Source organism: Rhagoletis zephyria, unplaced genomic scaffold (genome assembly GCF_001687245.7).
Source record: "Rhagoletis zephyria isolate East Lansing unplaced genomic scaffold, Rhagoletis_zephyria_1.1 Rzeph_scaffold_08143, whole genome shotgun sequence".
NCBI classification, from domain to species: domain Eukaryota; kingdom Metazoa; phylum Arthropoda; class Insecta; order Diptera; family Tephritidae; genus Rhagoletis; species Rhagoletis zephyria.
Window position 1 is genome coordinate 10,903 of NW_016165223.1, and position 17,490 is coordinate 28,392.

The 17,490-nt window shown below is 36.6% G+C and overlaps 2 protein-coding genes across 3 annotated transcripts; one reads left to right on the forward strand and one right to left on the reverse strand.

Annotated features, from left to right (window-relative positions):
• Positions 1 to 521: 521 nt before the first annotated feature.
• On the forward strand, positions 522 to 3,926 carry LOC108374798 (aldose 1-epimerase-like). Of its 2 annotated transcripts, XM_017630822.1 has the most exons (8): positions 522 to 649; positions 741 to 1,018; positions 1,082 to 1,175; positions 1,250 to 1,623; positions 1,696 to 1,934; positions 3,266 to 3,359; positions 3,501 to 3,623; positions 3,693 to 3,926. In XM_017630822.1, exons 2-8 carry the CDS (start codon positions 908 to 910, stop codon positions 3,807 to 3,809), a joined length of 1,152 nt encoding a protein of 383 aa, XP_017486311.1. In that variant the 5' UTR covers positions 522 to 649; positions 741 to 907; the 3' UTR covers positions 3,810 to 3,926. The 2 variants fall into 2 exon arrangements, with proteins under 2 accessions (XP_017486311.1, XP_017486312.1); XM_017630823.1 differs by having other exon boundaries at positions 524 to 1,018; positions 3,519 to 3,623; positions 3,693 to 3,898.
• A 6,987-nt stretch (positions 3,927 to 10,913) lies between these two features.
• LOC108374799 (isocitrate dehydrogenase [NAD] subunit 1, mitochondrial) lies at positions 10,914 to 12,059 on the reverse strand. Its single transcript, XM_017630824.1, has one exon. The coding sequence runs from the start codon at positions 12,057 to 12,059 to the stop codon at positions 10,914 to 10,916; it is 1,146 nt and encodes a 381-aa protein (XP_017486313.1).
• Between the last annotated feature and the right edge of the window lie 5,431 nt (positions 12,060 to 17,490).

The following is a 17,490-nucleotide window of genomic DNA, read 5'->3' on the forward strand; positions in this document are numbered from 1 at the left end:
ACATTTTGTGTTTTATTCGAGACTTTTCTGAGCTTTATTTTTTTCGAAGCTTCACATTCAACAGTACTGAACTTAGCTTTTCAATGAATTCCTCAATTATTATTATTATTGTTGGGGATAAAGCACTGCGACCTTAAGATCTATTGTGCCCCCTTCATGGATTATAGAGTGTCTATTAATCCAGTAAGTCTCAATACATAAAGCAAAAATAAATCCGAAAACATCCTTACACAAAATATTAAAAGTCAACAATTTGATGAACTTTCTTGCCTTCCATTTATCAAATCACTTCTTTGTCGCTACAATTTCCTACCGGGTATGTGTGTATTTAGAGAACGAAAGCATTGCATAATAAATACAGGTGCATACGAGTACATACAAGCATGCAAGCATTCAAAGCAATAACTCACCAAGTGGCACTTGAAAAGCTATGTGTGTGCTGGCAAATATGGTTGATTACCCGCTCAGCTGACGTTATCGCTACTCATCTCTGTGCACAGCGGCGTTGAATGTGAATTAAAGACGCGTTGCGGTTGAAACAAAAAGCAAACAAGAATTGATAAGCGCAAGCAATGTACTTCTAGCAGTTCAACTATAAACTACTGTGCACATACATATTTTTGATTCAGTGGAAAAATTTTTGTATTGTGTAAAAAATCAGTTAGACAAACGGGCGACATTTATAAAAAAAAAAAAAAAAAATAAATAAAAATCAAGTTTTCATCTACGGACAATATTAGCAAAATTTTCGCCGAAAGGGCGATAGTTATCGCTGCCAAAATAAACACAACAGATATATACACATGTATGTACTTACACACACACAAGAGTATATGAACAAATAAATTAAATAAACTGTAGCCGTGCTTAAGTGAAAAAAAAACGTTGAAATTAATTTAGTAACAAAATGGTTTGCGTCACGGAAGATACATTCGGTAGCACAATTAATCCGCTCACCAACAAAGAGGTGGTAATTAGGCGTTTCACAATCAGCAATGATCGCAGCATGTCCATGCAGGTAAGTTGCAATACATTCTTTAAGTTGTTAGTGTACGTTGCACAACCTTCAAATCGCCCTTAGTTGATAACATTCGGTGCAACAATAACATCACTGAAAGTGCCAGACTCGCATGGCATGGTGGACGATATAGCGCTGGGCTTTGATAATATTGAAGGTGAGTTTTGATCCAACAATGACTGCTAGTTATATATGTATGTACATCCATCATCCACTCTACTTACTTTACAGGCTACTTGACTGAAAATAACCCCTATATTGGTTGCACTGTCGGTCGTGTTTGTAGTCGCGTCGGTAATGGCAGTTTCACGCTCGATGGCAAACAGTATGAGGTCACAAAGAATTTCCTAGGCAAGCATATGTTGCATGGTGGCCTTCATGGCTTTAGCAAGGTTATCTGGGAAGTGGATCAGGTGCGTCCGGATGGTGTTGTTTTCAAGTTCATCTCACCAGATGGCCATGAGGGATTCCCCGGTGAAGTGGTTGCTACTGCCACCTACACGCTCACCGATGATAATTGTATGCGGTTTTGTTTGGAAGCAACGGCCGACAAGCCAACACCGGTCAATATGACTAATCATGCATACTTCAATTTGGCAGGGCATGTGAGTAGATAATTAGTTATTTAAGTATATTGGACGAACAAACAGCATCTTTTTTTAATTTCCTTTCCTTAGAATTCCGGCAAGCAAGGCATGGTGGAACATATTGTTAAGATTAAGGCTGACTGCCTCACTGATATGGACGAAGAAACTGTGCCGAATGGCAAATTTATTTGCTTAGATAATCACCCTTTGGACTTGCGAAAGTTAACAAATGTTGGTGTTGGTCTGAAGCAAATTGCGAATATTGCTAAGGGATACGATCACAATTACGTGCTCAAGTACACACCCGGATGTATAGAGAAGCAAGCAAAGTAAGTAAGACAAAGCAACCTAAAGATTAAGAAAACGAGGAAGGTAAATTTAGATGTTTAATATAATGATATAGATGAAGAAAATAATGAAGATAAAGATCAGGATAGAGGTAAAGGAAAAGATAAATATAAAAATAAAGATAAAGATAAATAGTAAAATAAAAACAAAGTTAAAAATAAAGATAAAAAAGCGAGAGAAAGTCATAGCGATAAAGATAGATAAAGAGAAAGAGGAAGTGAAGAATGGAATTTTTTCATTATGTTATGTTATGTTATGCCATGGTATGTTATTTTGTTTTATTTTATATTGCTATAGTATGTTGTGTTACGTTGTGTTATGTTTTGTGGTGCTAAGTTGTTCAACTCATTTCACCTCAACTCACCACAGCAGACTTCAATCACCTTAACACCCCTCACCTCAGTCCCACTAAACTCATTTCATTCCAACTCAACTCAACTCACTTCATTTCACCTCACCCCACTTCAACTCACTTGCAACCCAACCCAACTAATGTTATTTCATCTCATCTCACCCTAACTCACCTCATCTTATCTAAACTCACCTCATCTGAAATCAATTCACTTCAATTCACCTCACCTCAGCTTAACTCACCTCAACTCATTAACTTAACTCAACTCCACTTAATTTTAGTGGTTGAATTTCAACAGCTGGACGAACACTAATGTTATTTAAGTTACTTGTTGATAAAATTTTGTTTTTGTATGTCTAAAAAAATTTCAATTCTCTGAAAAATATTTCCGAATTACAGCTTTTTAAACATTTTTTATAAAAATATTTTATTTATACATATGTGTTGTTAAAAAAATTTATTTTAACTTTTAAGACAGGTTGCAACCCTCTTAGCAAATGTTTAAAAAAATTTTTTTTTAACCACTTTCGTTTGACATCTGCATTGTTGCATTTTTGTAATATGCCTTTTAACTTATTATTCAATTGATTTTAACTTCTGCAAAAGGTGGCAACTCCTTTCAAAGAATATTCTGTAAATTAGTCCAGGCTTTAACCTATCTGTGTGTTAGATTTAATTGGAATGCGCTGAGCCATTTTAGCGTAATAGAGCAATAAATATACTTACACATTCTTCCATTCTTTCTCTCGCAAACTGAATCCGTTCCGTTCGGGAAGGTAAAACTTTGCATCGGGACTGTTTGCTTATATAGGAGCACAAAAATATCCATCTATGAATACTGGCCATAGAATGAGTATAAAACGAGTGGAGATAGCAGAAAGTCTTTACATGCTTAATTAAACGAATTTGACCACCCACCACATATTTAAAAAAAAAATAAAATATTTCAACATTTTTTAGAGCCTTTCATCCGCCAAGCGGCCGCTGCATGGAAATTGCCAGCAATCAACCTTGTATGCACTTCTATACAGCGCACAATATGCCCGACTTGGAGGTATGTATGTATTTTAATAAAATCACTTGTCATTGGTACCCGCCTCCCACTTGCAACTCCCACTAATTTACTAACCACCTTCACGTGCCATCCATTAATCAACCAATTAACATTGGCATAATTAAATGACAAATACTAAAGAAGAAACGTGGTAAAAAGGCCAAAACCAATCAACCCATGATCATCGGCAAGGGACACAGCCTTTACGAGAAGCACGGCTCATTCTGCATGGAAACGCATTGGTTCCCGGATGCTGTGAATCATGTAAGTCACGCTGTGCTGTTGCAATTGGAAATGAGAAATTATATTTTTTCTTTATATTTATATTTATAGGATAACTTTCCGTCGGTCATATTGACCCCCGGCGAAACATATCAGCACGTTTGCATATTTAGATTTGGCGTTTATGATCCCAATTGTGAGCGTCACAGCAGCCAATTTTGTGACTGAGGTACAAACAAGAGGAAGCAGCACTTAGCACGGCTACAGGAAAGTGGAAAAAGAAAGAATATAATTGAGTGAGAATAGAACAAATGCATAAAAAAAATATTTAAAATCATAAAATTTAAAATGGACTAAATAAAAGAGTAAAAACAGTACATTTAAACCCATTTCTTTACACGAAAGTATTTATTTTTTTTTTATCAGCCTTATCATGGTTTAACTTTCGTCCGAAATCGTCCTGCGTAAGTTCGGTTTAACGTTATGATTTCAAATGCATATATATATCACCGAAAATATTAAATTTTATTTAAACAAATTGCTCCAGAACATGGTCATTGAGTCATATTGCAACTAATTTGGACGTTTTTATACTATATACATTTTTTAAATTATTTTATAAATAGGTAGCAATCGTTAAAAAAAAATGCGTCTGTATAAAGTCGTATACCAACACTCATTGTTCCTATGTCTCATTGTTATACATATGTACTTCATTTAGCTTAAGCCGAAAAACTAGATTGAAATTAAGGAAAATTGGAAAATCTTTGCTCTAATGAAGAATGATATTCCATTTTGCAAATAATCACTTCAACTGAATATAATTTTTTTTAACAGGTGACACCCTGTTCAAAATTTTTTTTTCGTAATAAAGTTCAAACATCTTTCGTTTAACATCCATATTATATTTCATTAAAGTATCTAACTGATTAAATTTAATTATACTTTCAAACAGGTGGCAACCCATTTTAAAAATATTTTCGAAATAAAGCTTACTTAAATATATTTCGTTTGACTTGACATCATTTAACGATATTTGATTTAACATATTGATTTAATTTAAATTGACTTTTCAAATCACATGGCAACCCTATTTGAAAACAAACACAAAGCTTTCTCCTACCTGTTTGGCTTATAATGCTTCATTTAATTTATAAAACATAGGTTTTGAATTTTAAACGTAATCATTTGCAAAATATTTTCGAAATAAAGTTTTCGTAGGCCTCATTCCATTGCTATACATACGTAAAAATTGGTGGCAATCCTCCCAAAAATGCTTTGGTAATAAATTTAACCTAAATCTCATTCGTCTGGCATCCATATTTTTTAGTTTTGTTCAATTTATAATTTAAAATAAAATTTAATTTCTTAAGCAGGTACGCTATATGTTAATCCAGGTCCCAATTTTTTCCAAAGAAAGAGCATCGAATATACTCACATTCACTCGCAAGCTTTCATTTTAATAATAATAGTAGGATTTCATTTTACTTGTCAAATAAATTGATTCTAAATTCCCAAGCTCGTAACCCTATGTTTAATACCGATATTAAAATATTTCGTTTAACTTGTTAATAAAACGGAATTTATCTTTTTGAACAGGTGGCAACTCCCTTAAATGATATTTTCATATTAAACTCTTCATGAACCGCTTTCGTTTGGAACCTACATTGTTGTGTTATTATATTTAATCACAGTCCGATTTCAATTAACTTATCAATTAAAATTATTTTAAATTTTTAAGCTAGTGACAATTCTCGTCAAAAATATTTTCAAAGTAGGTACAGCTTTCTTAAGAAATTTCTGTTTGATACTCTCTCTTTAAAATATTTCGTTTATCTTGTTCATTTAACGGATTTTTACTCTTTGAACAGGTGGCAACCCCCTTAAATAATATGTCGTAATAAATCGTTTCGGAACCTTAAGATAAATTAAGTACCGCAGTATGGATATCAAACTGAAGAGGTTTAGGGAAGGTTACTGCAGAAAATATTTTTCAAAATTTTTATTAAATTAAATTGATAAAATAAAAAATAAAATTTAGTAATACAGGTATTAAACAGCACAAAAAGAACTTTTTAGTGGCAGAGAAGCACACCGGGTATTTGCTTGTTTTAAAAATAAAATGCGGTTTTTATACCGCTTTTGAGCAAAACATCCAGCAAATTAAGGATATGAAAGGAACATTTCTTAAAACCTTGAAATGGCATCACCAGCGGCAAGTTTGATAAACAAAAATGCCATATATAGGGATTAAGCGAATGTGGATAGCTCCACTCAACGAGGTGGGACAGCAATAATGCGGCCTAGAAGGCCGAGAGCTAGTAGAGAGTACGAACCAATCTTTAAACTAAATTTAGTCGGATGAATAAAACTAAGATTAAGATTGGAATCGCAAGAAAACAGATTCCACTGTTAGCGCCAATTACCCCAGGATAAACCTTCTTAGCATTGCATATACGACAGAAAGTACGTCTTGCCAACACAGAAAGAGCCTGCGCATAGTGGGAGGAACGTCATTGTTGGCAGTTATAAAATCGTGACAGCGAAGGACCTTATCAGCGCTTTACAAATCTCTCATCACGTCTATCCTTTTAGGTACATACATTTAAAAAAAAAAAGATGAGAATGTATCAAGAGAAATATTCTCCGCAAGATCTCTTTCACGAGAGAAACGGGCTCCGAAGAAGATGAAATGATGCACTCTACGTACTTTCCAATGGCATTGATATAATTATACTTGAACAAATACAACGATTGCGATAGCTTAAATATATCGGCCCTATGAATGATGAAGCTCCAGCGAAAATATTCTTCGACTCGGCAGCCGCGGGTGAACAAGTGGAGCTACCGCAGCAGCAATTGTTTGCACTCGGGCTGAACTACTTTCGCAACTTTACGAAAGAGATGGACAATAATTGAATTCCTTTGCACTTGGCCTATACCGAGCAACGGTTGCATTGCCAAATAAGAAGAGAAAAGAAGACAGACGCATTCATACATATATATTATTTCCTTTTACCTGCCTTTTTAGCATTTTAATTTTTCATTGCCTTTATGCTGTTGCTCCAAACTGAAACATATATGCCAAAAATTATTTGTTCATTCATCCACACAGATTAAGGACAGACTCAAACTTTCACCATTTTGTCAAGTTTTCTAGCAAAAATGAAAACTATCATCTGCATTCAGCATCAACTGGCTGTGCCTCATTAGAAATTGACAACTTTGCACAAAGTTCATTGCAACAGCTGCATTTCCAACATCTACTTAGCACTCCTTAGGCGTCCTTCAACTCCCAACTCCATTTTATTTCAAATTGCTTTCAAATTAAAATGAAATTATTCAAGTGCAGCCTGCATATCTGCCCTTTTAAAAGTCACTTATCATTTTAGCCCCAAGTTTTTTCGTTTTGTCAACTCTCTGCAAACGACGACTGACCAAGCGAATCGACAGAGCTGTTGACATTTCAGGCTAATGGGATGTGTGCAAATAAGTAAATGCAAGGTGCTGCAAAGATTGAGTACAGCAATTAGAAAGCATTTTTGTTCAGAAAGCATGGAGAAGTGTAGGCAGGTGAGTAGATAAATTTAAAAGTGGATTTAAGTAGGATAAAATTAAGGAACTTATCGCCTATCGGATACTTTAGTTGGTAGTTGAATTGCAATGAGCCAAGAAATATTTCCTTCCTTTTAGATTTTAGACAAATAAGGAATGGCATTCAATTGCAGTATGTGCAGCTAAATGGCAATAGATTCAAGGCAAATGGTATGAAGATGACCAAGTTATACTGTGGAACTAGTCATCTACGTTGTTGGCTGGCATGAGGACGCTATTTTCTCTAGTCAACTTGACTTGGCCGGGACAAAAAAATCAGTTCTCAGAAGAGGCGAGGTATCTAAAGCATAGTGAAATAATATGTTTTCACTATGATATAAAGTTGGCGAATGCTAACAACAAGGATAGAAGGGCATTTCCCGCCTGCCAGAGACTTCACGGTAAAACTTGGGCAATATCCTTCACACTAACGTATTGGTCGTTGAATACGGTCGTAAAACCCGATGCCTTCCTGCTGGAGCGACCTGTAGCTGCCCAATGTAATCAGCATTAAAAGTGGAGATCTTCGGGGAGTCACTTGGAGGTCTTCACGCCATTCCTGAATGATCCCGCTGTCATGCTCACAGATATCATGCTTCCGAAATTATCGTTTCACAAGCCCTAACAAGTCAGAATTCCTGAACGGGACTGCTGAGAAGCAATAATATCTCTGATAGATAAAAGGTCCCAAGATAAAGGGTACACCGAAGGATCAAAGATGGACGACAGGAGTGCTGGAGCAGGCGTACTTGGACCAAAATTCCAGAAAAGTCTACCAGTGGACCCATACCCAACCATATTCTAGTCGCAAGTCTTCCCAATCGAAACCTGTGTTCTATAATGTCATCGTAGAAGGATAAATAGGACCAGAATAAATATTACGTCGAATACTCAGGCAGCATTAAAGACCTTAGTCTCATCTAGAACAACATCAAGGCTTGTGGATAGTTTTAAAACTCCTTTATACCCCCTGTGAGCTCAGAATAGAGTGACGCAGAGGTGGGTGCCTGGACATGAAGTGTTTGAAGACAACAAAAGGGCTGACTGTGCAACTCAAATGCGTTTGCATGCTTCCGAACCTTTCTGTGGCACATCTAAGGGATACACTGCAGAACTACTCAGGAGCTGGGAAGATTATCACATTGCTGTCCAGGGGAATGAAGTATTTGAAGAAATTCATAACTGCTTCCATTAGAAACTCCGAACCGCTCTTCGAACTTAGCCGGAGGGTCTTGCAGCTCTTACTAACTACCTGACTCTGTGACGTAAGGTACCATTTGAATGACCCCTAACTAGACTGATACACCTTGGGAGACGATTATCTTCTCCATCCAAAATTTGGAACACGGCACCCTACAATATGCTTAATTTCTTAAATAGCCTAAGATTGCGGTGACTACAATTAGGGTTAAACACATTTGATCTTTTTAGATCGCAGAGCGAGTTTACCGGACGTAATAATAATACATACATATATCGCCTTGGGTAATACTTATGCATTTACCAGTCCATTTATATTTCAACATAAGCACCTTTAGCAATAACTGAAAAGAAAGCATCTTCAAGTGGCACTCAATCAATGACATATAAAAGCCAACAGATATATAAGCTCATATTTATGTATGTGCGTGGCTACGCCTAACGGTGAAGAGGAAAACCATGTCAACAACTGCGATAGCATTTTTAAACAATCTCAATATGTCTCCCAATGAACCAATTGGCCGAAGTGTTCATATCATTCAAAGAGCGGAGAAAGATAAGCTTGTAAATTTAATAGAAAAAATTACTACGAGTATATCAAGTTTAAAAACTAAGCCCAGATTTAAGAAGTCAATTACACGGCGCACACAAAAAAGGTCATGTCAAATACATCCGAAGCAAGGCAAAGCCTCGGATGAGACCCCCCCTTATGATGACGACCACGGCAAACGTTTAAAGGACTACGATTTGAGGGCATGCATCTGGAATGTCCGGACCCTTAATGGGGAAGGTGCCTCTGCCCGACTGGTTGATGTCCTCGTAAGGACAAAAGCTGACATCACCGCCATCCAAGAAATGCGTTGGACGGGGCAAGGCAAACAATGTCTGGGGCCTTGCGATGTCTACTACAGCTGCCATGTAAAGGAGCGCAAATTCGGAGTTTATTTTTCAAACTACTTGTATGATATACGTACGCGTATCTCAAAAACTACTTAACCGATCTCGATCAAATTTGATGTACACATTGTGCTTGGCCTCCTTAAGTACCACCTTTAAAATTTGTAAAATCGGACAAAACCTGGTCGGTTTTTAAAATGGCATGAAAAATAGTCAAGCTGTTAAGTGCATCAAGTACGAATATAATAGGCTCCGTAGACGGGGCGTCTATTCTATATCTATTTATTTTGCTTTGTGGGTTATATTTCACTGGCTGAATATTTGCACTCTCAATGTTTCTGACATTTATTGCAAGTCGTTAAGGCCACTATCACGCAATACTACTAGTCGCAATGAAATAATCGAGTGTCGTAGCTTGAATTGAATGACATAAATGCCAATGCTGAACTACAAAATGGCTATATTCACTTGCAATTGATAGAGATAGTATTTTAGAATTGCTGCATAATGGTGCAAAGTATGTATGTAGAAAGTAGTGGCATTGGCTTTCATTTCTATATGCATACATACCTGCATATTTGCAGACTTTTTACTAGCTTATGTTTGGGTACATTGTACTATTAGGTTAATAAAATTAAAACTAGTGAATACTTTTCGGAATTTTTTTCTATTTAAAATTTTTTCAGAAACCTCCTAAACCGAAATGAGAACAAAATATTCGGCAATATTTTCACAAGAACGAAAGTCAGAACAAAACTGTCGAGAACATTCTCAACGGGAATTATAAAAGAACAAAACCAAGTGGAACCTTCCCAAAGAGAGCAAAATGCGAAGAATACTTTCGGGAACATTTCTAAGAGAATAAAATGGGAGCAAAAGTCTCTGGAACGTTCAGGCAAAGAACAAAGCGGGAACAAGAGTATAACGAACTTTCTCTCGAAGAACCATTTGGGAACTGAAGTCTCAGGAACTTTCCAACGGAGAACGAAACAGGAACAAGTCTTCTCTGAACTATTGACGAAGAATCGAAGCGAGACGAAAATTTAGTGCTCCATTAGTTTGAAATATTTGAATATTAAAATTCATGAAAGACAAACTGAAAGAAATTATGCAAATAAAAACAACGAAAGAATTAAGACTCGAACTTTTCTTGGACAGAAAATGGAAAATTATTCCATATAAATGGACAGTTCATCCTAATGATGAATTGTAAGTTGAAATGATCTATCCTTCCTCTGGCTTATAATCAACAATCATGGCAATTAAATGATTTTTCATCCCAACAGGCCCCTCTCATTCCTTACGATAAGTTCTCAAAACTTGTATTCTCATTTTGTGCTCTGGCAGAAAGTTTCCGAGTTTTATTCTTATTCGATCCAACTTGAAAACGTTTTCGATACTTTCGTTCTCATTCTGTTCCTCTTGGGAACATTCTCAAGAGTTTTTTTTGTTGCCGCTCAAACTAACCTAATCCTGGGTTATAACCCAGAAAATTTAATTTAAGCGAAAAATTTGGGAACTCTGGGTATTAAAAATTACTCTAAAGTATATATATTAAAGTATTATAATCATATTATTTATTGTCGGTAATAGCTAGAATCTCTAAACTACAAGAGAGATCAAGTCAAAAAATCCGACACATCAATATGTTCGACACTTCAAGCGATTGACAATATCACATATAACATATTCTCCCGAATCAGTACCACCAAATTCTCTCGTTTTTATATCGCGGCAGGTCATTGTTTGCATCAATTCGTTGTAGAGAACATTGGCACAATCTGACTCGCCCAGATAATGCAACAAATCAACGCAAGAACGCACTATTCCATATGGACTGAGAGTCATTGCATCGGTGACGGATAGACGCGTTTGCAGCGGCTTAAACACGGCATGATGATCGCCACGCTCAGTTGCGCTAAATAAACTGGCACCTCCGCAAACTGCACTGGCAATCGATGCGACGAAAGTACCATATCGATCAGTGGTACAAATGATGTCGAAGTCATTTGGTTTCATCACTATATTACGCACCAATTCTTGTATCGGTTTTAGCTGTAATTCAAACTTTGGCTTGAGTTGTTCGTACATTGTCAAAGCAACTCTGTTATACATTCCATCGCCGAGCGGAAACTCATCCTCTTGGTGGCCGAAAGTGACCTTTTTGTGGTTATTTTCTATGGCATAATGATAAACGAAATTAAAGTAGCGTTCTATGTATTTTTTCTGCATTATCTTCAATGTTTCCACCATACCAGGCACTGGGGCATATTCTAATTTCGAAAAGTTGCCAGCATTGTTCTCCATTATTACCGTTATGTCCACGTTGGGATGTCTGCATCTATAGCCTTCAATTGAATTTACATGTATTATACCTACATATAGATCCAGGTCAATATTGAGCAGCAGTTGTTTGTGTTTCTGGTCGGGATCGTGCTGCAGATCGACATGAATTGCATGACGATTGCGTCGCACTGATTGCATGTACTCCTTGGGATAGGCAGTGTCATCGGGACCTATTGTAATTTTCTCGAAAACCACTGGCACTTTGGCTACCTCGAACAGATGGCGAATGAAATTTGCACCCTGATTACCGATTATTGAGGAGCCGGTGAGTAATGTGACCAAATATTCGCCACCATATCGAGATGGTGGCAACAATTTGACGTATTTAGGTGCGATTTCTTCTTTTTCATATACGTGTCCTTGTACTTCGATGTTAGCGGTGTGTGAGCGGCAATTGGTGCGCTTCATTAAGGTCACGGGTAATTTTTTGAGAAATTGCATTTTTTATCGTTGCGCTGGCAATCAGCTGAGTATTATTGTTTATAAGCTTGCGAGTTCTATGACTTTTTGATTTGTTTTTTGCTTGTTTTGTTTTCATAATTTTTCCTTATTTTGAGCTTACTATTTTTTTAGTCATTAGGGTGTGTCATCATGAAATCTCGACTTGTAGGTTTTCAATTACGTCGTGGTTAGGACACCTTCATAAAAGTGGACTCCCTTTGGTGGGGCTGGAAACATCCTAACGGTCAATTTTTGCGGCGACCCATCCTTAATCCCATAATCTAGGCTGCTTTTTTGACCAAAATCCCTGCCAGCATGGGCAAAGGCCGTAAGGAGCCGTAGCATTCCCAACAACTTAAGCTATGGCACAACCAAGCTTATCACGTCATGACCTTCAACGTAGGCAGACTGCAGATGCACTCACGGACGTTGTAGTAATCTGGACAGCTGTACGGCATGCAGGGAGCATCTTGTGTCCACCTGCAGCAGGCTCTTGACTCAGCGAATAGTGTCTGGTGAGCTTACTTTGGGTAGGCCCAGGGTGAGCTCGATGACCCGCAATTGCGCCTTGGATCTCGGCCGAATACAAGCGGCAGGGTTCGGTGGAGGAAACCCCAACCTTGACACAAAGAAGGGCCAAAACATAGGGAGCTTTGATTCGATCGTCTGCGTAAATAGCCAGGACCGGAGTGTTAAAAGCGTCATTGATAACTATGAAGCCAGGATTCTCAGGCATGAATGGAGGATGGTTCATGCCACTTTGGCAAAAGTAGCGCTGCAAATGATAAGGCCTTGAGCGCCACCGCCCTCGTGCACAAATGCTGCTGGTGAAGCTTTACAAAATGGCGATCGACAGTTTAATCGAGGTGTATCCGGTGTCACGCCTGAAGGTGGTAGAATCCCATAACGTGCAAGAGCCTGAGTACCAATAACACCCTCATATACTGCAGATATTTCAGAAATATGTACTGCAAAACACTCTGCCATAATCTTCATCACATGACTAAGAAAATAAGTAGAAATCTGAACTTGATAGGTCCACAGTGCCGATTTAGATAGTCAATCAACTCCAAAATTCCTGAATTTTTCTCACAAAGTTCTGACACTTTAAGTAAGCTTCGTGCGGGAAAAAGACCTCAAAGCAAAAGTCGGTAGCGCTTATAGTACGGATAGAGAAAACATCCTTGCTCGCGTCTTGTAAGACGGTTGCCTGCTCGAGTATGAAATAAGCTATGCCAGTATGGACGGCTGTTACCAGCGATATACGGGGTAGAACTCTTCTAGCACCTCCGAGCTCAATCACTTCATGACCTTAAAACATCACTTCCACGATGAAATTTGTATCCTAAGAGCACAAGAGATTACGTTGCTTTCAAAGCATGTTCTCTAAGGATGCCATTTTGGTAACCATCCCAACAATGGCCTATTTCGTAACGCACATGCCTTCGACCTGGACTGCGAGGAAGATGTCACGCCGTACATTAAATCCTCATTGTTAGTAGAATAGCTTACTAGAATACTTGGCAACATGCACTCTGGCCAGCATAAGACCAGGTGGCGTCACTTATGTAAAGCGGAACAGCTAGCTCCTTCTGTGGCCATCCGCAAGTGGAAACCGCCTTTCCCGCATGTAGGCCTCACTGCCTTATTATGTATCTCGAACGATAGGCTGCGCGAACGAATCGTCTGTAGGCGAAAACGTATCTGCCTGTGATTTTATTACTCTATCGGCCGTCTTTGTTTTGCTTTATATTTACGTTACGTTGCAATCGTTCAAGATATATAACAAGGCTGTTAGACATCAGAATCTTATGGTCATAAACGTGGCAACAAACTCACCGATTTCGAGTTTTGCCTCTTTCCCAATATATATTTATAGCTGGAGATAAGGGAAAGGACTTCCATTCCATTCCCACAACTACAATTTCTTCTGTCGTGATCGGTACACCATTTTCGTCAGAGTCTGATCTATGACAGTCACGAAATCCCTTAAGATGGATAGTGTAAGTTGACACGGTCTCCGATTTTACGTCGGTGGGTAGTTGAACCATTAGTTTTAAAAGTAAATATGCTAGTATTGCTTCGACCACTTTAAGCCTGACTTTTCAAGTCTAATTGCAGAGATTGATCTAATACTGGCCGTGTATATTAAGCTATATTTGTTTTCCAGCTCAATTTGGTGTCTAATACAAAGACCAAGTACTTCGCCGTCTGCTTTTTGTTACTAACAAGTGGAACCCGGACGGACTTCACTAACCGCTGAAGAAAAGATAACTGAGACTAACATCTCATCCTCCTACATCAACATCTGTGGCTACCGTCACACCTCCCATGTTGATTTCTAGCCTAAGGGTCTATGCTAACTAACCAAAGCTAACCTATTACTGGTAAACATGTCTCACATCCTACTTCTTTCATATATTTCCTTCTACCTGTAAGTAGAGAAAGATTCACAACACCATCCAAACAAAATTTCATTTCATTGCCTTAATGCGAAAGTAAGCAGCTTTATTTGTTTTATTGTCAGAAAATGCATTGCAAAATTTTTGCCAATTTTCCAGCTGTCTTGTAATTTCACTGACAACAGGATATAAAATACATTTGCAAACAACTCGCAAAATGTTCAATCTCTGCTGCAAATCCCAAATGGAAAATAAACTTTAATTGCTAAGCTTTAAAGGGAAAACGTGCAATGAAGTTTCGACTAAAGCAGCAATAACAAAATCGAACCAACTAACGTCTGTCTTTGACACTATAATTTAAGAAGCAACACAAACAAATGGGATGTCTTATCGGCAAATGTATAGTATGTATGTATGTATGTATGTATGCATATTTGTGTGTTGATTTGGAATTTTATCAATAAGTGTATGTATGTATGCATATTTGTGTGTTGATTTGGAATTTTATCAATAACATAAACAAATATTTATCCAACCGCCTACAAGTTTTTTTTCTTAAATTTCAAATAGTAAGCCCTAGGCATCTTAAAATACGTAGAAATAGATATGTGCATGTGTGTGTGTGAATAGATGAATTTGAGCAAGGTTGTGAATTCGAAATTTTTGCTTAAAGTAAACATTTTAGTTTAGTACAATACTTCAAATTATTTTAGCCTTGTAGTAGCTCAAACGGAGGTTCAACTTTAATACTTAAAGCCGTACGTAAGATGCACAGAGGTACAAACAGAAGGCTGCAGAATAAAAATTTTTTTTTGTTCAGAACATCAAATGTGAAAAGTAGCAAACGCGAAATGGGGCTGTATGTAGTTAATACTATGTATGCATGTATGCATGTATACCACAGACAATATTGTACGTTTGTTACACGGAAGTGACTGCAACATTTCACAACCGGCAACAGAAGGCAATTTCCGTTTAGTACCAACGCAATATAAATATACCTATGCATGTATGTAGAACTTAAACCGTACCAGAAAAAAAATGTACCGTATACCTCTGAGTCTAAAGTATTTTTTCAAGGCAATTCCCAACAAAAAATGTTTTTGAAGTGAAACTTCTTTAGCGGCGGTTGGTTGGTTGGTTGGGAGTAAATTGGCAAATTCAACGGAAATGGTGCAACGGAAATGGTTGGGACGGAAACAAGTGCTTCTTAAATGTATGTTATTAATTTAACAAAAACTAGCTAATAAAAGCTTAAAGAATAACACTTTGAAAAATACCAATACAAGAATGAAAGTTAAGGTGAGCACGTACATATGTAGATAAAGAGGAGGATAAAGGCAAAGGTAAAAATAAAAATAAAGACTAAGATACGTAAAGATACAGGCAAAAATGAAGACCAAGGTAAATTTAAGCACTTTACTTATATATGGGCTTAGGTGAAGGGGAATATGTAGATAAAGAAAATGATAAACATAAAAGTAAAAACAAAGATAAATATAAAGAAAAAAAGAGGAATAAAGATTAAAATAAAGGTAATTATAGAGAAAAGGATATAGATAGAGACACAGATACTTAATCTGGGAACTATTTTGGGATTTTAGAGATTTTCGGGATTCTCGGGATTTATCGGTATAATAATCGACATTTTTATCGGTTTTGTTGTCGATATTGTTATCAATTATATCGATTTCCTCATCGATTTTAGTAATCGATTTTGTTATCGATTATTTATCGATTTTTTTATCGATACTTTTATCGACATTGTAATCGATTTTGCTATCAATGGGAAGCCCCAGCTACTTGAAACTTGCACTTTATCTATTGAGTGGGCTATAAAACTACATACTTAAAAGCGTTCTAAGGAAGCTAATTAAAAAACTCGAAGTTTTTGCGAAGTTTTTGGATTTTTTTTTTTTAATATTGCACAAAGTCTGAAACTTTAATTTGTTCAGTATTTGTTAAAGAATAATTTATATTTTTATATAGAAAATAACTAAAATTAAATAACAAAAAATTACATTGTTAAAACTTGTAAATATGTGGTATTAAAATAAGATCGTAAAATTTAAATGAAATATCAAAATTTATTTATCTTTGCAAAACAATAAAATCTACAAAATTAAAAGAAAATTAAATAAACAAAAGATAAACAAATTAAAACAAAAAGGAAAAAATAAATAAAATAAACGAAATCGAAACATTTAAATAAAATTTAATAAAAAAAATTAAATTTAAAAAAAGAAAAAATAAATAAAATAAACAATAAAATCTAAAAATTTCAACAAAACTGCACTAAAAAATAAGAAATATATACATATTCCACAAAGAAAAAAAATAAGTTTGTAATAAAGTGATAGTAGCGTGGGGAATGAGAGAGATTTTTTCTAAGACTTTTGTGCTAGAATAACCAAATTCTTGGGAACTATCTTGCCATCTGTCTTTCATTTGCCTTACGAAAGACTTTTTACTACCCTAGCCAGAATTGCACTGGAATTGGGATTGAACCAACCTTCTTTGCAAATATCCAGCTTTAATATAGAGTAGGAATGCTTTACTAGGACCGTATGAGTATACATCGCTAGGCCTCCACAATATACTCAACTTTATCAACCACGCTGGTTGATTCTAATATTTATTAGAGGTATACGGCATCAAAATGGCACTTATCGGCTACCTTGGTGTAAAAGTTTTTCCGCTACCCCTCTACCCTAACCTAGCCTCACTGCAAGTATGCGATATTAACATATTCCCAGCTGTAATTAGACTTTAGTGTAAAGGTGAGAGTATAAACAACAATTAGACTTCTCATCTCAGCAACACACATTTAGGCTTCAGGAGGTCTGAGGAGAAGTCTGTGATAGTGGCCCAAANAAGATGAGTTTCTATTGGATCACATTCCCTTTATTCCTTTCACTGATGTGAATCTATTGCCCTGTGTAAAAGTTTTCCGGCCGGAGTTTGTGCCTTGTCATCTTCCTCGAATTAAAAACACCTGAAAGCAGTGAAAATTTTCCTATTTCCAAGCC

Coding starts and splice junctions, on each gene's coding strand:
- LOC108374799 (XM_017630824.1), bottom strand. CDS start 12,059: ATGCAATTTCTCAAAAAATTACCCGTGACCTTAATGAAGCGCACCAAT.
- LOC108374798 (XM_017630822.1), top strand. CDS start 908: ATGGTTTGCGTCACGGAAGATACATTCGGTAGCACAATTAATCCGCTC. Junction 1,624..1,695: donor ACTTCAATTTGGCAGGGCAT/GTGAGTAGATAA, acceptor TCCTTTCCTTAG/AATTCCGGCAAGCAAGGCAT. Junction 3,624..3,692: donor TCCCGGATGCTGTGAATCAT/GTAAGTCACGCT, acceptor TTATATTTATAG/GATAACTTTCCGTCGGTCAT.